Genomic DNA, 19,670 nt, shown 5'->3' with positions numbered 1-19,670 from the left:
AAAGTTCTAAAATTGTGCCACAAGTGGTGGATAACTCCAAGAAGGGACCACTAGTCAACACTAGCCATGTCAGACTACAATCAGAGTGGAAGAAGTCTAACTCAGAAAGTAGGGCTGCACCCATGAAGAATCAGATGGCCCTGGAATGTCCAGATGGGAGAAAAAGGTGGTGGGCCTCAGGAAGACTGGGCAGGAGCTCCCATCCTGGGGCTCAGAGGGGTTTCCTGCTGGCAAGGAAGACAAGGCAGCTTCTTGCTGGTGGTCTCTCCTCCCTCTGCCAGACTCTTGATATTCAGAAGTGATCTTGTCTCTTTGGGTGTAGTGGGGAATTTTGCTTTGGGGAAGTCAAGGACAGAAGTAAGATGGTAAGCAGTAGCCAGGAGCCTCACATGTGCTGTGGCACTGTGCTTTCCTGAGTGCTTTCATAGCCATGACAGCACCACACAATAAAGGTGAGACCAAGAACTAATGCTGAATATGCACTACTATATCAAGCCTAGGCTATCCAGCCCCAGCGCCCATGCTCTTAGCCACTAATGTGTCCCTTAAGAGAATTTCCAGTAGGCCGAGAATTAGTAGTTAAGAATCTGGCTTTGCTCCTTTCAACTGAAAGCCTTCAAAACAAGGATAGCCAATGGCCAGAATGCATCTACAAAGCAGGGACAAAGGCAGAGGGAAAAGCTCTGTCAATCATGGAAGGGAAGCCAGCCAGACATGGGTCAGTGTCCAGGCCAGATCCAATGCTCTAGGCTTGCCTATAAATTGAGAGTATGGACAGAAATCTCTAGACCCTTGTCTTCTGGAAATTTCCTCAGGAGCCTGATACATCTGTGGAGAAATAGGTGCACACCACAATTATGACAACAGTCACACACCACAACAGCTCTGCACATAGACTCTGAGGCTGTATCAGTGAGAGACCATCAACTATGGTGCTTAGGGACCTCTGAGGTACACTGGTGAAATAAAACATGACACAGGCTCACAAACTTGTACCCAGCAAGGCAAGGCTTATGCTTCAGTACAGGTGTGTACACATGTGTGCATGCGCACACACACAAATCACCCTGCCCACAGCGCACATGCTGCACACTCTTGAACCCCTACCTGTCGTCGCAGTAGGTGAACTTCATGTCCATGCTGTGACGGCTCAGGAAGGTCTTGCTGTCCAGGGGGATGTCCATGTGCGATGGGTGCTGGATTGGCTCACACATGATGATGAGGCAGGACAGCAGAGGCTCCTTATAGCCACAAAGGCTACTGTGAGGAGGGCAGTTGTTGTAGACTTTCACCTGGCCGGTGCAGTGTAAGACCTGGGGACCAGCAAGAGAGGTCAGATATGGGGCCAAGAGGGTTGGGAACAAGGGCAGGGCTTTAGGCATCCACCTCTGCCATATCTGGGACTCCAACCCAGGCCTACCTTCCAGGTGGCTGACTTGAGGTTAACAGTTCGGCCTCTGTTGGTGACTGTGCACTTCATCCTCATGAAGAAGTCCCGCTCAGTGGACATGTCTTTGCTTTTCTTGCCAAAACCAGAGGCTGGATGGGGAAGGGTATGGGAACCAGTCAATATTTACATTTTACATTTTACAATATTACATTTACATTTACAAGAGAGGCCCAACTGCAGTGTTTCTGGGCAACTTCCTTTTTCTAAGAAAAGTTCCTTATTATTTGTACTTGTAATACCTGCAAACTGCCATGGGTACCAAGCTCCATCATGGCCTATGGACTAATAGTTTCTCATCTCCAGCTTTTCTCCCCATTTGGAGCAAGAACACTTGAAAGGTAGGAGATGCCCCATCATTTGATTTCTCATTGCAACTAGTGCATAGTACTGTTACTCAATAGCATGGCAATGAGTGACTATGGCCACGGTCTCAGAAACATCTCCTGGGGCAGGCCTGGATTCTCTAGCAGTAAGTCCAGGATTCAGTCTAGGAGAGACCACAGTTACTCCAGGTGTTTTAGCCTCTTTGCTTTAGAACTGTCCTCAGACACACTGAGTTTTCTTTATAACCCATCTTTCAGGAAGTTGAACTCTTCACACCTTAATTTGCAACCTGTAATCATTACATTCAAGATATTATGCCATTAACTTTCTTCCTAAAGTGGCATATGTCAATGCTCAAAGAGATTGGGTGAGCAAGTCCATTTTGTAGGTGAACTCAACATGGATCATTTCTCCTCTGAGCCAGAACTAAATAAATCACGCTTGTTTAAAGTACGCTATATATAATCTCTGGAATATCACAATGAAACTCCCTTGTATTATTAATGTACGCTAATAAAAATAATAAATAAAATAAATCACCAAGAGTAACAAGATGTAGTCTTCCAATAGCCTGCCTATTTTCTACTTTTGTGAAACAGAAGTACCAGCTGAGCCCCTTTTGATGGTGTCTGAATTCTACCTGTTGTACCACCCTTATCCTGGGCCTTCCAAGGTCCACCCCTGCCCCTTTACCAGCATCACAGAACAATCTAGACCTTGCTTCAAATAGGAAAAGCCACAAGCATTTGCACCTAAACCTCCAAGAGGTTGATTTATTTGGTTGAAGAGTGGGGTATCAAGGGAACTGTGCTGCTCTTGAACTGAACTTAAACATCCTTTAGAGAGCCTACTGAGTGACAACCAAATAGTGACTATTTTTTGTTGTTGTTTTAAGGAGAAAATATTCCCCCATATGATAAAATCATTTCTCCCATACTTAATTATGCTTCTTACAATTTTAATTTTCATAAGTAGAGTTTGTATATAATGAGATATACCTGTATCTTGGGGGCCCCAGGAATTAGGGTTGAGTGAGCTGGAAAGACTCCTTTGTAACTGTTTATTTGGGTTGTTATTGTGAGCTTCTAACTTGTTAACCTCTGGATTGTCCCTATTATGACATTTGATTATTTTTTTCAAACATAACTTGAAGTTATGTTAACTCCTATTCAGAAACCTTTACTAGCTTCCTACATCTTATAGGATAAAATTTGAGATGCTCTAGTTGACCTTCAAAGCCATCCATAATCTGCCTCATAGCCTTATCTTCCTTTAGGAACTCACACTAATCCTATGCTTCTAGATCATGAGTCCACCACAAGCCGGCATCGTCAATGAGGGTTTACTGACTCATTGAGTTTGACTGAACCAAAAGATCTAAAGTTCTGTGCAGATAAGTAGAAGGCACTTGGCCATGAGTCATGGCATTTGAAAGCTGGAAGGTCCTAGACTTTGCCTAGTTTAATGCCATCAATTTAAAAAGAAAGACTCTAAGGAACACAACAGTGAGATACTTGGTTCAGTCAAAATGAGACTATGGTCAGTGCTTGAACTGAACCAAGAACCCAGGGCCAGTGGCTTCCTGGAGGAGAGAAGAAATAGGAGACACCTGCTTTAGAAAATGCTTCCAAAGATCTAGCAGCTCCTTGCCCTAGAACCAGTCACTCTACACAGCATGGACTTTCTCAGCAGCACAGGTCAAACATTACAGAGCTACATGGTGCTCTCTAGTCTATGGACTCCAGGAGTTAAGCAGTCGAGGCCTTTTGGTGGTGAGCAGAGGGGCTGGGTGGGAGATCAGGGATGGTAGTATTTGAAATGGCACTTGAGTGCAGGCCAGAGTGAGGACTGCAGACAGTATGTAACAAAATGAGGCAGTGAAGCATCCGATTTTGCAGCATGTGCAGTAACAAGAGCAAAACTGTGCAGAGCTTGGTACTACTGCTTCTGTTACTCAGGTTGGATGAGCATACTACCCATGGCAGTGACAGGTGAAAGATAGTAAAAAGGTGTCTAGATGAGGGCAGAGTTTGCTTAGATAAGTGATAAGAGTCTCAGCTTCAAAAGGTATCTTCTGGTCATTGAGCCCCACTGCTGCCCAAAGCTTCAGTTCTCTTGACAATTAACTCCATTCATGCCTTTACTTGAATGCCCCCAGTTACAAAAGATGAAGCCCCACCATCAGTGCAAAGTGCCTTCTGCCTGTGAGGGTCCTCACATCTACTGGCATTGGCTGGATATCCCTATGGGTACAGCATGGTACATTAGACCTTTAAAAATTCCTTTTCTAGGTTAGATCAAAAAGAATTAACATAGAAGGTAACACACTCACAGGAAATCAATGTGAGTCAATGCCCTGTATAGCTATCCTTATCTCAACCAGCAAAAATCCTTGTTTCTTCCTATTATTGCTTATACTCTCTCTACAACAAAATTAGAAATAAGGGCAAAATAGTTTCTGCTGGGTATTGAGGGGGTGGGGGGAGAGGGAGGGGGCGGAGTGGGTGGTAAGGGAGGGGGTGGGGGTAGGGGGGAGAAATGACCCAAGCCTTGTATGCACATATGAATAATAAAGGGAAAAAAAAAATAAAAATTCCTTTTCTATCAAAACCTACCTGCCCTATGTCTTATCATCAGAGGCCCAGATTAATTCTCTGGGTCCTCCTTAGTCTCCAGTGGTAGGCCCAATAAGCCATGCCTCTTGTTTGTGGCCTTGGGTAGGTCCCTCCCACAATGAATCAGGGCTGGCCTATACATTGCTCTAACTAGTAAAATGGGGCAGAAGTGATGCTGTGGCAGTGTCAGGACTTGGCCTTGGGAAGGTCTGGCAGATTCCTCTTTTGTACTTTTGAGAGTCTTGGGCTGCTATGTAGGATGGCTATTCTGGAGGTGTGGAGAGGGCTACTGTGAGACTCCATGGAGTGAGAGAGAGGTGCAGCCACCTGCTTCCCAGCCACAGGCTCCAGACCTGTGTGTGAACCATCTTGATAATCCCAGCCTAGTCCAACCCCAAATGACTGCAGTCCAGCTCATATCACATGGAGCAAGAGTCCTGCCCACAGAACTCACAGAAACCCAAGAGAGAATCAAACGATTGCTTAAGCCCTGTGTTTTGGGTGGTTTGTTACACAGCAATAGACAAGTGCAACAGCTTCCATGAGTACTTTGTCACAGATGAGGTTATTGGTTTGGGTGGTGTCACTTGACAGAGATGTCTAGTCTTAGATGACAAAACTTCCTAGACACAGGATCTAGACTTTAGAGCATGCCCTGGTAGTGTGACATTGGGTATCATGTGGGGCCAGCAGGAGCTATTTCTGAATTCCTTTGAGTGCCCTCAACCTCATCTCCCAGGCTACATACCCATAAGCAGGCCAGTGCCACTGAAGGTTTTTATGGAGGCCAGTTTTTCCTGGCATCATCATGGCCACGAATCATCTCTCCTGTGCTTGTAGATAAAGGGAAGACAGATGTGCTCCCAGGTGGAACAAGAGGATATAAACACATAGGAATGCCTTACCATTTTTGAGAGTCAGGTTCTCACGGATCTCCTCATGGTCACAGGGATGAGTAAAGTCAAAGATACTGTGTCCTGTTAGCTCTACCTGTTTCAAAAACAAAGTTAGACTTCACTATTTCTAACACTGAAGTGAAAGGCTCCAAGAGGAAGCTGAGCTACCTTCCAGTTTTGGAGATAGGGAGGAGATCAGATCAGATAATTCTTCTCAAAATTCCAGGCCAGTGTTAGGTCCAAAGACATATGGATGTACTAGAGGACTATTGCTGGTGATAGGGCTTGATTCATGAGGGTTGTCCTGTTAATCTATTCAGGAGAAAGCTGCCCATCAGGATGGCCATCAGCAATGCCAAACCCAATTCCAAGGATGGGAGGGTGGTGCCTAAGGCTTGTGGCCTGAGAACCACAAGGGTCAGAGTGGGCAGGGAAAGGTCAAGAGAGACTGTGACCAATACCTTCCACTAACTTCCACCCCCAAATGGAAATATTTTCCCTACTTTGTTTTAAAATTTGAACTGATTACAGAAAAGTTTCAAAACAGTATATAGTTCTCACCAATCTTCCTCTGATGTTAATTTGCTTGAAAATTACTTTACAAAATAATGCATTTCATTATGATATTTTCATGTACTTTGATCATATTTAACCCCCATCACCCTCTCTTGCCCCCCTTCTGCTTCCCTGAAACATTAATGTCTTTTTGTTACATATTCCCTTTTTGAAGAGGTATAGGAGGGTGTCACCTGGGTGAGTCCCATGAACTTGCTGATGTTTTCTGACAGAAATATCATGTCACCATCTTGAGTTACCACGGCAATGAAACCCTCCAAGGCTTTCAGGTACAAGTTATCCATTTGCTGGTCAGCCTCCGCTTCAGATTCATTTTCAGAGCAAACTGGAAAGAGAGTAAGATTGGGCAGCTTGCGTGAATGTGGTGTAAGACACATGTGACTGGAGGGATTTATAGCTGCCAGGTATGGCTTGAGGGCATCAAATGGGCTTTTCTGGAAATGTACACTGCCAGCTGTCTTCCACATGCCTAAGCATCAGGGCATTAGATAAGCAACACTATACAGGACACCCTGATGGGCTCGTGGACAGAGTGGCTACAGTGAAAACCAGTAGTAAGAGCAGTAGTAGAAGTCATAGATACAATAGTCAGTAGTGGCAGAAACAGAAATTTTAGCTGCTAATGTACATTGAGCTACATTAATATGCATTAATGCACTAAGCATTCTATGAAGTCTTTCCCAATGACTCTCATTTTACAGATGAGGCATAGAAGGGTTAAGCCATTTGCCCAAGGTTGTAAAGGCTAGAAATATAGCAAGCTCCAGAAGCTGAATCCAGAAGCCACATTCAACTATTTATAGACTTTGGAGTCAAACAGTTTCTATTCTTTGTTCTATTTGGCTATGACTTTGGGTAAGTAACAACTTCTCTGAACATCAGTTTTCTCATTAGCAAAGTAGGGACAATACTTTCCATTTCTTTGAATAGTAAAGATTAAATAAATACATAAAATGTTTAAAACAGTATCAACATTGTGAATTCTTTCCCCCATCTGCTCAAAGATACTGTCACTGTCCTCAGATTGCTCAAAGTCTAGATGGGAACTGTATAGCACACAGAGATGCAATGCTTAAAAAACCCACAAAAGCATCATAGCTGGGCACCCAAGGAGGGGTCAGAGGAGGAAGTTTTTGTTTTTTGTTTTTTGTTTTTGTGACAAGCAGAGATGACTATTCCAAAGAGGGGGGATTTGAGGAGATTCATAAAAAAAGATTTCACTCTTTTGAGTGAAAGGATGAAAAGAGAAGGGCTTTCCAAGCTGAAAAGGGTTGGGAAGACCCTGGAAAACATATGAAGTGGGCTCCCTTCCAGGACTGAGCAGGCCTATATGGCTGAAGAGGAGGATCCATGTCCCAATCTCAGAGATGAGGAAGGCTCAGTGTCCTGGAGAGGGTTTAAGAGCAAAGAAGGCAGAACTGAAATCACTGCTTTGAGATTTATCTGACAGTAGATGCAGAAGGGTTTCGAGCAGAAGCCCAGAGGTGCAGAGTGAGGGAGGCTACCACTGTAATGGCCGGTGAAGAGCTGGTTGCTAGGGGTAGCTTAGGAAAACATCTACCCAAACCATCTACTTTGAGTACTCTGGCTTATCAGGTAGAGCTCTGCTACCTGAAAAATGTAAACTCAGCTCTTGTCCCAGACAAAAGAACTCACAGGCCCCAGGCCCTTCATTGCTATCCTCAGACCACAGACTTTATTTCACATACATTTCTCCTGGATCCTTATTTAACTCCAAACATATACATACTGTATTCATCCAGCACGAGTATCAGTCCAAAAATGCCTTTCTTGATTTACAGGACAAGAAGTTTAGAGAACAGCTTCTCACTTACAATAGTTAATATTCACTAACCAAATGGAGATTCTTGTAGGTTTAATTTACAGGTCACTTGGCAAGGGGCACCATCAATGCTGTGCAGCACAGATGAATGGGCTTTCTTCAAGGGCACTGTATTAATTTTTCATTTCTGCTTTTCCACGAGCCCTTAAAAATGTAAGTTCAAGAAGAACAGATCCAAATGAAGAGATGCTCCTACCAATGAACTTCAATGGTACCACTGAGACCAGCCACCTTTCAGGACATAGGCCCAGAGAACATGCTGCAGTCCCATTGCTGCCATCTCTAAAGAGGAACAGAGCAGGGCCTATGCAGGGACAGGTTGGCCTTTAGAGTCAAGAGTTGTGCTATACAGAGCGGTCTCCTGTGGCCTTCCCTCCTTTTACCAAAATGGTGGTACACAATTAGGAAGTTCCTTCCCTCCAGACCCTTGTCCAGACAGCTATCCTACAAAGTGGAAAACCATCATTCCCCACTTAGGGTGTCCACTGACTTATCTTTTCTTTGCCAGCTAACTGATGAGGACTTCTTAGTCAGCTGGACTGATGAGGGTGAGCGCACATTCCAGGAGACCTGCAGCTGCTATTGTTAGCTCCCCCACATAACATCCACATTTAAAAAGGGGCTTTAGGAAAGATGGTGAGGTAGCTCAGTTTATCTGGATGGGGGGCTGAAATGAAGATTTTTGAGCTGCCATATAATTTCTGGGCCCTAGAGCAAAGTAAAAATATAGGACCTCTTGTTGAAAAACTAAGCTAAGGCCCTTCCAACTGTGCAATCTTCCAAGACTGTACAAGTTTAATGGTACCACTGAGCACCAGCTCTTGGAGGGGGTCTCACCCCTAGAATTCCTGGTTCAGTAGAAATGTACATTACTACCAAGCACTCAGGTGACGTTGAAGCTGTTCTCCTAGGACCACACACTGAAGACCATTGCCTTAACTCCAGGGCCCTTAAGTGACTCCAGTGCTTGGAATCAGGCCAGTTCTGGCAGGAGGCGCCTGATCTGGGGATTGGGTAAGGAAAGGTTTTCTAGCACCATTTAAGTCACACCAGGTAAACGGTCACCTGCTCCAGACAAGCAGAGGCCAGCCCTGTGGCCTACTGAGAAGATATTTTCTCTTCAATTACTTTGATCTCAGTGGTAACACTGACTTCAAAATCTGGAGTAAGCCCAAGACAACCTATTTGGGTTAACTAGGCCCAGAGGAAATAGTTCTGCTTAAAATTTCCTGTTTTTAACAGGTCCAATGCAGCCAAACAGGCTTTCACTGGGCCCAATGCACTTGTTTCCAGGAGGTGGCGAAGTTGGGTATGGTGGCTAGTCACTGGCCTAGACTTCGAAGGGAAGGAGGGAGAAGGGTGTTCTGGGGGCATGAAGGGAAAGAACATCTTGGAACTGAAGTCACAATAGTTGGAGGGCCAGGAAGCCAGCAGACTGCCCCCAGGGACCCCGGGGCAGCAAGGCTCAGGCGGGGCCTCTTCCTTTGGTGGAACTATTTGCTCTCGCAGCACCTGCTTATCCTCCTGGGACTTCTAAGGAACCTAGCCTGATCACTCCCAGCCTGGAGCCTGGAGTCAGACCCTCCCCTGTGGGCTAGGATGCTCATGTCACGTGTGCTGGAGTCCTCTGCCTTTTCCCTGTGAATATTCATCAGGTCTTTCCTGACAGGTGGCACGTATCCAACTTGGTGCTGGGCACAGGGCAAGACACACTTGATGAGTGCACCATCACTAAGCTTCCACTGTGTGTCTGCACTGTGCTGGGTACAAAGAAATCTGTTCAAAAGTGCCTCCTCCTATGTGCACAGTCCTGTCATAGGGAGAATCAGAGATACTCAAAGGATAAGATCAATCCTGTCCCTCAAGGAATTGACAGATTGGTAGGGGAACACAAAGACAGACAACTGTAAGGTTACACAATAATTGAGAATAAACTCTTGGTGTAGAATAAGGTGAGGAGTGAGCCCACAGTAGGTGCTCAGTAAGGAACCTACTAGATCTTTCAATTATCTTGGGTCTTAGTTACTTGCTTCCTAGGACCCTTTGGAGTCCAACCCCAGAAAAGAGGGGCAGAGGTGTAAAGCAGAGTCACTGTTCCCAGGCCAATGCTCAGTCTGGGAAGCACAACGAGATTCTTTAATGCTAAAAATAGTCCCAGTAAACAGGCTTTGATGACTCCCCACAGCCAGGATACAAGCAGCCAAGGTTTTGGAGCACTTTTTCCGGAGCACTGCTCATTTCCTTTGGGCAGTACCACCCATGTGGGGCGGAATGCCATGGGCAGTGGGAGCTGGGCATCTGGGGTGAGTGGGCAGGTGGCAGAACAGGTAGCTTCTGACTGGTCTCTGAGACCAGTGTCCCAATGGTGCTGCTGGTCAGGATGCTGGCTAAAATCTTAGCCCACAATAGTCATTCTCCCTCTGTAGTTCCTTCTCTGACTGTTCCAGGACTACTCTGACTGTTCTTAAAACTACTAATATGGTCTTCCTTAGTCAGATGTGCTTGGCACTTAGTTATTATCACAGGGTCTTTCCTTTCAAGGGCTTTGACTAAACTTGTTCTCCCTTCTCCCCTCCTAGTACCTAGACCCACCAGGGCTGCCTCCAGTCTCTGCCTATATGCTGATAACAAACATGGTGCCAGTCAAGCCACAAGGAAAGGAGTTTGGGATCACCTGTTGGATCATTAGGTATACCTTAAGCCAAGATGGGCAGGATGGGGCTGTCTCACACATTTGGCAGAAGGATCTGTCCAGATGATCTTGCCGGGCTCCTGCAGAGCCCCAGAAGTCCACCACTGGAGATTCATGCCTTTGTTCTTTCAATATCTGCTTATCCTATTGCCCTGTGTATTACCCTGCGTCAAGTGTAGCACAGGGCTGGGTTCAGCAAATACCTGTTGGCTGACTAGACTTTTCTGGTTTAAGGGAATGACCTGAACCAAGGTCACTATTTCTAGAAGAGACTGTACATTAGCTGCTCTCAGTCATTAACATCCTTGCATGAATCAGATTGTTGGATTCTTTCCAAACAGGACAGAAAAAGGCCTTGATTTGGAGTGTGGGTGGGGCAATGGGTGGGACAGTGAAAAGGTTGGGGTGAGAGCCAGGGAAAACAAGTCTGAAAGTGGGGCATAAGAAGGCACCAAAACCCACATCGGTTGCCACAGTTTTGCTTTCCTTGTCACTTTTCCTGCATGGAAAGGTCACAGTCAAAACTTTAAAATCACTTGTCCCACATTTTAATGCCTCTTTTCTTCGCAGTGTAGAGATCAGGAAATCATAATCTCTTGCAAACGCTATGTCTTCACTAAGCAAATGCCATGAATCAAAAATAAGCCTGACATTTCTCTCTAGAAACATTGCTTCATGTTCATCTCCAGCTCTGATTTTACCAGGTATGAGTTTGGGGACATCCAAATTAATTTTAGACTGAAAAGTATATTTTGGACATGAACTGGTTATTTAATGTCTTCAGAATGCAGAAGTGACCCTTCTTCAGTCATGGCTCATATGGCTTGTCTAGAAAGAGGATTTAAGACAATCAAGTGGTATTTCCACCGATGTTCCCGTCAGAGTGTGCTCTGTCCTCAGCCCAGCGTGGAAGCAGATATCATAAAGCCATTGTTTCAGTTTGCTTCCTGTGATATGAATCTCAATTGGCAGCCCCAACCCACAGCCTAAATTTCTCAATGTTGAGGTTTCCTCTCCAACATTCCCACACACAACAGCCTACTGTGAAAATCAAAGGGAAGCATGTTACTAAGTAAAGAAGAACCTTTTCTAAAGCCAAACCTGGTATTTTTTAGCCTTTTGAACTCTGAGGTATGTAACTAGCTATTTCCTATTATAAAGTAAGCCAAAATTGGTGCTGTTCACCTTTGTCAGAAATGCTTAAATAATGAATTTGTGGTGTGTTTTGACTTGAAAAATATGGCAATTTGTGTGTGTGTGTGGAGAGGGAGATGGAATGCAGGGCCTTGTACATGCTAGACAAGTGTTCCACCACTGAGCTACATGCCCAGCCCAATGTAGCTCAGGCTGGCCTTTAACTTTTTTTTTTTTTTTTGACAGTACTGAGGTTTGTTTTCAGGGCCTCATGCTTGCTAGGCAGGTGCTCTACCACTTCAGCATCCCACCAGCCAGTCTTTAACTTTTGACTTTCCTACCTCTGCCTCCTAAATGCTGGGATTACAGCCCTGCACAACTTTACATTTTGATAGAAACTGCTGGAAGGTAGGTAAGAGGATAGTAAGGATTTGCCCCGAGTTTTCTTTTACATCATTTCTTCAAAAGCCTATTCTTATTACTTGTTCATAATAATTCCTATTTCTAAACTATAACTTATTGAGCATATCATCTTTATCCTCTAGCAACACTATAGGTAAGTACCATAATTCTCTATATTCAGAAGAGAAAAATAAGATTTAAAAAGGGAAAGAAATGCTTACAAAGTTGCAAGAGAAAAGACAGAAACTCCAATGCAGGGCTATCTGTTCACAAGTCTTATACTCCTTTTCATTATGGTATACATATTTTAAAAAGCAAAGCATGATTTAAAAAGAAAAAGAGGCTGTCTGGCATACAATTTCTGAAAACAGCTTCAACAACTGGTCCACAGAATGTATGGCAATATCCTGGAAGAGGAGATAGAAAAGGGAGGGCTGAGAGGCCATCTTGTCCTCCCCTAGGCTGTGCTCATTTTATGAGAACTTCTTCAAGGACAATAGGAGCAGATGGCCCAAAGTAGAAACATTGTATCATTTCTTACATTTCTTTTGTTGGGACAGAGATGTTCAGAGTTGACATGCTGAGGGCTCTGGTGGTGCTGGGGCTGGGGCTGGCCAGAGGGCGGGCAGTCTGTGTTCACAAAGCTCAATAGTTACTTAGCCAGAGTCGGAGTGTGTGATGTCTGGCTGAGGCCTCTCTGGTCCTGTCTCTGTGGATACATCTAGCATACTGTGGTTCACACCACACACACCCAGGCAGGTATGCTCAGAGAGCCTAACTTCCTACTCAGGCCCTCTTAGTTACCTGGCTTTGATTTTGGTTTCCTCCCTAAGATCCACTGGCCCTTGTCAACATCTCTAACTGACCAGGTTTGTAGAATCCTGCAAATCCATATCTGTCTTTCTCAGCTTTCCAAGAAGGCAGGTGTCTTCAAAGGGAAGAAGTACAGGTACCCTGAGACAAAGGCTCTAGGAGCCTTTCCTTTATCCAGAACCACAGCCTTGCAGGGCTTCCACCTGTGGTTACCTTAGTCTGCAGCAGTGGTGACTGTGCATCTGCCACTGCCTTGCTGTTTGCACACCGTCTTTGCCTTGCTGCTCTCTTCTATCTGCTCTTTTCTGAGACAGCATGTTCAGCCCATTCATCTTGCAGCACAGGCTTCAGCTCTTGGGTCCCTGAGCGGTCATCCTCTTCTCTCATATCCTTCCTGTGCTCAAGACCCAGAATAGCACAGGCTGGTCTGGCCTCCCTGCCTCACACTGGATTCTCTCTACTTAGGGTTTTTTTTTTTTTTTTTCCCAGAATAGCCACCTCATAACAGGATGGCAGAACTAACCCGTCTCCACGGTACCATGCTTACTCAGGAAAGCTGAAAATGAGTTGCAAAATCCCTTTCCCTCTGACTGCCTCCCTCACTTATCACTTCAGATACTGCTCACCTATAGCACCCAACTGGCAGCTACACACTGCTTAGTTTCCTTACAGAACTAACAAATTTAGACAAGATTGTCATATAGGATCTGAAAATGGAAAACTTCTCAGGTTGCCTCTTCCTGGTCAAGACTAACAGGAAATGGTTTCTGAAGAATGTAACTCTCTGAGGAAAGAACATTTTTGAGGACTGTGGGTTGCAGAGATCCTAGGGAGGGTAAGAATGCTTGGGTTTGCTGGGGAGGGGTGATGCTTGGGGCATCCCTAGTAGGAGCTCCCTAGTAGAAATGAGCACAGCTAAGCTATCGTCTCTGTAAATTCTCACAGATATCCTCTGCAGTCAGCATGTTTAAAACCCCATTTTACAGGTGAGGAAAGGTTCTGAGAGACCAAATGATCTGCCTGGCCTAACTGGTTTAAAAGAGGAAAAAGACTGAATGGGCACGCCATTTCTGCTGGTTGGAAGACAAGAATAAAACTCTTCCAGCAGATTCAACCTAGTGTGGAACAGGGGATCTAGATGCAACAGAATTGGCCATCAACAAAACCTGTTCTTGGTTCTCTCGGGCCCCCTCTGTCTTCCTTGCTTCCAGGTGCCCTTGCTTTGGCTCAGTGCTATCCTTGCCTTCCTCCTAGGCTACACTCATTACAAAAGCCATTGCTGGAGAGGAGATGTTTAACATGAAGGAACAAAGCACTGGTGATGGCCTTTCTGTGGGTGGACATTTGTAGAGCAGGTGTCTAGGTGGAAGGCCTCACATCTCTGGCAGCAGGGGGTGGGCAATGTTTGTAGGGACATGTTGGTAAGGCTGCCGCCTGCGTCAGCCTAGGGAATCTGCTAGCCTCACCTGAGGACAGGAGCTTGTGTGTTCGCAGGAAGCTGATAGCCAGTCGCATGATGGAGGCCTTGTCCAGGTGGGAGCTTACGCTGTGAGGCAGGGGTAGCTCATGGGCCAGCTCGTAGAAGACCTCAGTCTCCTTGCTGCGTCGACACCTTGCAGCATCTCGGGACTTCTCCTTCCTCCTCTCTGAGCTGCTCCTAAATTGAGAGACAAGGGGTTAGTCTCTAAAATGTCACTGTCATCCTATTGCACTCCTGGTCAAGACATGCCTGTGGCCACTCTAAACCACCGTGTGGCCAACTCTGCCACTGAACTGATCTGGGCTCACACTAGTTGTTTGAGCCATGCACCAGTTGCTCTAAGCTGTTTTCTATACTTTTGTATGTGCTCGTGTCTTCTTAGATGCCTTTCTCTGGCATTTCTGTTACGTCCAGAACAGGGCTTCAAGTGGTGGGGTTCAGCACAGATTTGCTGATTAATTAACTGGCAATGTCTTGGACCTGTCTTGGGTTATCTGGGGGCAGGGGTCAATGTCCAAGGCATAGAAAAGGAAGGGCGAAGAAGTTATGGTCAGTGGCTCAGATGACTCACTCTGTTGAAAGCTCTGAAGAAGATGAAAACCTGCTTCAAGTTTCTCTTTTTCTGTATAAGATGGACTCAGAAAAAAATTAAGCCCAGTGCTGGACCTTAGGTCCCATTTCATATCAGAGTGTGAGTTCTACAGTAGAGACTAAAAACACCAGTATAGCCCAAGAAGAACAATTAGTCAGACGCCTCCAGCTGCAGTCCTAAAGTGCAAGCCTGTCAAGAGTTACCAGCCCATCTTGTATTCTTTTTTTCTCTTTGTTACAGCAAAGATGACACACACAAAACATGCCTTTTTGGGTAAGTTCTAAAGAAATCCTGGATCTTATTATAAGCCTGTGTCAAGTTCTAATACAAGCAAGTAAAGCAAGAATGTCTGGGTTGGAATCCTAACTTCTCTGCTCGTTAGCTCAGTAAGGTAAAATTAAATGTGCTTAGCCCCTGTTTGCTCATTTGTAAGAAGGGAATGATAGTGTACCCACCACACAGAGTTATTGTGAGGACTAAATATGATATTTATGTAAAATTTTTAGCACCAGGCCTATCTAGCTGTAAGAAATCAATAATTAGCTAATATTAATTTTAAAATCTGTTCATAAAAAGATGGTCATGAGAATAAAAAAGTTACCATATAGTACAAGACCATCCTATTTTCATAGAAATTAGGTATTATACATAATAATTCCTACACATTATATAGGAAAAGTCTAGAAATATAATTAATAACTATTCTTACAGCAATCACACATATAGTGCTTAACATATTCCAGGTACCATTTTAAGCAGTACTATGTTTGCTTCTTTGTACAACTATCCTCGGAAGAAGTGTTGTTATTATTATGATTATAAATGTCCCTAATTACAGATGAGGGAAACATTCTATATTAGCTAAATAATTCATCTGTAGCCACTCGACAATAAATGGGGAAGTAGTGCTTTGCCTGAACAAGAGGGCCCCAGTATCGGGGCCCTTAGCCATCAATGACTGTCTTTCCCTCTACTCAAAACTGATAGCAGTTGCAGGGTAGTGAGGTTAGGGGAGGTTTTTATTCTCTAGTGATTATCTGTATTTTTTCATGTTTCTATAAATAGCTTACATTGCTTGTTTAACAAAGAAATAACGTTTGTTTTTTATTTTTGTGAAAAGTGTCCAGTGCAATTTGGGGCTCTCAAGGCCTTCAATCCGACCACCTCCGGCTTGCTCAGTACCCTGCCTTGTGAGATTGCCAGAGCTAGGGACTGCCTCTCCCTTTGTTTGGCTTTGCAGTCGCCTGTTATCTGGACAGAAAATCGGTATTTTGGGATTCATGGAATGTTGACACGCCTTGCAAACCCCTCAAGATTTGGGGCAGAAGCACTGTTTTGACTTTACGACATACTTCATTTACAAAGACAGAACGTCCAGCTCCCTGGGTGGATTACGCATGCTATACTCAGACTGTGGAAGGAATCCTCCAACAGCTGTTGACGGTCAAGAAGAACCTTCAGAGAAATTGTGAAATGAGTGAAATTGTTTTTCTTCGCCTGTCTCCTTTGTCTGTTTTCTTCGTACTACCCTGTTTTCTCCTCACTCCTTGATTCCACTTCCCTGAGCCCCACACCCATCTTCCCTCTCAGAACCTTCCCGTCAGGCAATTTTGCTTTTGTTACCAGACTTTAGTTTCTCAAATTTGCATCTTAATCCTGACCTATGATGGAGGGGGTTGGAGATGCTAAAGGTTTGCAGGCACTCTGGCACAGGAAAGGAAGGAGGAAAGCAGGACAGGCTATTAACACTGGACACATCACACTTTTGGGCATAGGACTCAGGTAAGAGATGTTCGATTCCATTCTCCACTAACCCTTGGAGTCCCTGACAACAGCATGACATAACCTCATCATGAGGGGCATCTAAAGAAGACATCCTGGGGCAAAGAGGTCCCAGCATAGGTTATGACATTAGCAACAACTACTCACACAAAGCTTCCCTTTGCCTTTGCCCTTGCCTTAGAGAAGAAGAGCCCTCAAGGCAAAGGAAGAGCCAGGTAGGGAAAAGGCAATCTAGAGTGAGTGCTGTTTTATAACAGCATTAGAGAGCTGAGTCCTGCCCACAAACACTACTGACCCTACTTGTATGTCTACACTGCACCAAGAACAGTGCATGCATTTATTATCTCATCGTCTTACCAACAAAACGTGGTAGGTATTATTTGCACAATTTATAGATGTGGAAATTGAGGCTCACACTAATATGTCATTTGCCCACGGTCACAAAGCCAATGCCTCTATAAGCCCTTGGAGTCAATGAGCAGACACTTAGAAGTCCTGAGAAGCAAACTCCCTAATTCCATTCTTGCAACCATGTAAGTAAGAAGGACAAGTCAGACATTGCCATCGTCCCCTACTTCAGAGACTTGGAAACAGACCCAACCAGGTTAAGCTACTCGCCTAGGGCAATCAGCTAATTAGTACCAGAACTATGGACTAGAACCTAACTTTTTCTGGGGCAATACTCTTTTTATTGCTTAACTGTAGGAGACAGTGGCTTTAGCAAGAAATAAACAGCAACATTTTACTTTTAGAAAAAGAACGATTGAGAACATTAGTCAGCCTCTTGGTTTAAAAGTTGTGCGTTCCATTTTAGCTACCTTGTTTTTACTGTTGCACTCTAGGACTAGCATGCTTTTAATTTGATTATCTAGTTAATCTTGACATAGCCCAGGGAGATGTCTTCCTAATGTTGACTCTTTGAGAAACAGACAAAAATCTTTAACACTGTAATCATTTAATTAGCAACACTGAAGAACAAGAATAATTAACACTAAGGTGTAGGTAAGACATCCCCAAGCCTAACCAGTGCATGTATACTCTACTCCCTCCCACAACTGATCATGGGTAGGGGCTGGAAGTTAGACAAGTTGGGGTTTTAATATGTTAGCCACAGTATTATCTAGTGACTGGTTTTGGAGAGGAAATACATTCCCAAGACTCTGATATCCTTACCTGTAAAACAGGAAGAATCCAGTGTCTTTATTTGTCAGAATCAAATGGGATAAATGCAGAAAGCTCTCAAATGAAAATCACTGTGGCAAATATTCAAGAACCACTGTCTGGCTCACCTGGGCTTTGTCACATTCAGACTCTGGCTACAACACCTGTTCTTCATCACCACATAGGCTGTCTCTGGGATGGAAAGGGCTGATCCTGACCAGTTTCTTGTATCATGTTCTTAGACCAATGAGGTGTTTCATTTCCTAAACTATTTGCCCTTTCTTTTTTCTTCCTAGATGAGTCCTAGAATTAACCACAATAAGTCAGATTTCTTCTTTTTTTTAAAGTCATAATCCTAAAATTTGCATATTAGAATTCTTTGGTTTTTCTTAGAAGGATATCCTAAATTTTTTTAAATCATTAGAAAACATTCATAAATTTCTTATTCCAAATTGCTTTTTTTTCTCCTAAGTTCCTCTTCCTGTCCCTCTTGGTGGCTCTCTTTCTCCCACATGATGGCCCTGCATAGGATGTGAGTTCTGAGGCACATAGCCTAAATGTAGTCCTGGATTACTATGTACTAGTGCAGACCCAGAAGTGTTTCCAAGTTCTATGCTGGACCCTGTGGTCGCTGGACAGTGAACGAGGCACACCACCCTGTTCTCCACGAGTATGCACTCTAGTGAGGGAGCCAGCAAGCTGCCTCCTTTCAGCACCGGAATAAGCATAGGCAATACACATGAGAGGGAGTTCTACAAAATTGTATCACCAAGGAAGGGAAGGCTATTCAGGGAGGCAGACTTCAGCTGAACCAGAAAGATAAATAGCAACGCCTTTGTAATGTTTTAGGGGTTTGGAAAGCACTTTTAAAGTACAGGTAGTAGCTTATTTGATTCTCGTGAGTACCTTGAAAGATAGAAACTATTATCCTTATTTAATAGAGAGGTAATAAAGATTTAGAGATTAAATCATTTGCTAAAAGATAGCAAAGGCTTTGCTATTGGCAGCAAGGAAACTCTTCACTGCACAATTTTGACATGCCCAGTGCTGTGTTAGATACTTCCCCACAAATTGGATATTTGCCCATATTATGGGGAACAGAGGATTAAGATTTGAAAAAGATACGGTGGCAAAAGTTCCTAGGAACAGGGACAGATTTGTCCTTAAACAAGCATCCACATGCCTTAGGAAAAGACCTAGACCCTTAGGAATAGGATTAGGAACCAATATCTGAGTTCAAATGGGTCCGAAGAGGAAGAAGGGGAGGCAAAGCAGTGGGCCTTAGCAGACACAGCCCCCTGCTGCTGTAGGACTGGTGTGTGCTGGGATGTTATCACACGTGACCCCACAGTGCTCTGTAAAAACAACCCTGCAGCAATGACTAATCATACTGCAGTTGGAGAATAAGCAGTTTTTGATTTGGGTGTTGCTTTTTTGTTTGTTTTAATATGCACAAACTTATATATACTCTTCTCAAGTTGGAAACCCCACATGATTCTGAAAGACTTGATCTTGACTACAGAAAGCAACTACTTCAGTATAGGAAGTCAGTCAAACGATAAAAAAAAAAAAAAAAAGAGGACCAGGCACACTAGCTGATACCTATAATCCCAGTTAATTGGGATTGCAGTTTGAGGAAAGCCTAAGCAAAAATGTTAGCAAGACCCTCATCTCAACAGATAAGCTGGGTATGGTGGTACACATCTGTGGTCCCAGCTATATGGGAGGCTTAGGTAGAAGGATCATACCTAAGCCTGGCTGGAGCAAAAAGCACAAGACCTTATCTGAAAAAATAACTAAAGCAAAATGATCTAGGGGCATGGGTCAAGTGGTAGACACTTCCTGAGCAAGTGTAAGACCCTGAGTTCAATACCCAGTATTGCCAAAAGAGATAAATAAATCAAAATTGA

At 44.1% G+C, this 19,670-nt stretch overlaps 1 protein-coding gene and 1 long non-coding RNA gene across 3 annotated transcripts in view; one reads left to right on the top strand and one right to left on the bottom strand.

The window, feature by feature from the left end:
* Positions 1–19,670, bottom strand: part of Epas1 (endothelial PAS domain protein 1) — an 83,030-nt gene that overhangs the window by 24,440 nt on the left and 38,920 nt on the right. For both annotated transcript variants that reach the window (XM_020182984.2, XM_020182983.2), the window contains 5 exons: positions 14,212–14,402; positions 6,035–6,186; positions 5,295–5,379; positions 1,421–1,539; positions 1,108–1,313 (listed from right to left, as the gene is read on the bottom strand). In XM_020182984.2, coding sequence (XP_020038573.1) covers positions 1,108–1,313; positions 1,421–1,539; positions 5,295–5,379; positions 6,035–6,186; positions 14,212–14,260 — 611 coding nt within the window. In that variant the 5' untranslated portion in view covers positions 14,261–14,402. The remainder of the gene's footprint in view (positions 1–1,107; positions 1,314–1,420; positions 1,540–5,294; positions 5,380–6,034; positions 6,187–14,211; positions 14,403–19,670) is intronic.
* LOC141414807 (uncharacterized) lies at positions 11,433–16,408 on the top strand. The gene is made up of 3 exons (XR_012439676.1): positions 11,433–11,527; positions 15,058–15,090; positions 15,938–16,408. It is a non-coding gene; the product is annotated as an uncharacterized lncRNA (long non-coding RNA).

This window comes from Castor canadensis, chromosome 12 (genome assembly GCF_047511655.1).
Source record: "Castor canadensis chromosome 12, mCasCan1.hap1v2, whole genome shotgun sequence".
NCBI lineage: Eukaryota > Metazoa > Chordata > Mammalia > Rodentia > Castoridae > Castor > Castor canadensis.
This window is presented reverse-complemented; position numbering and strand designations above follow the sequence as displayed.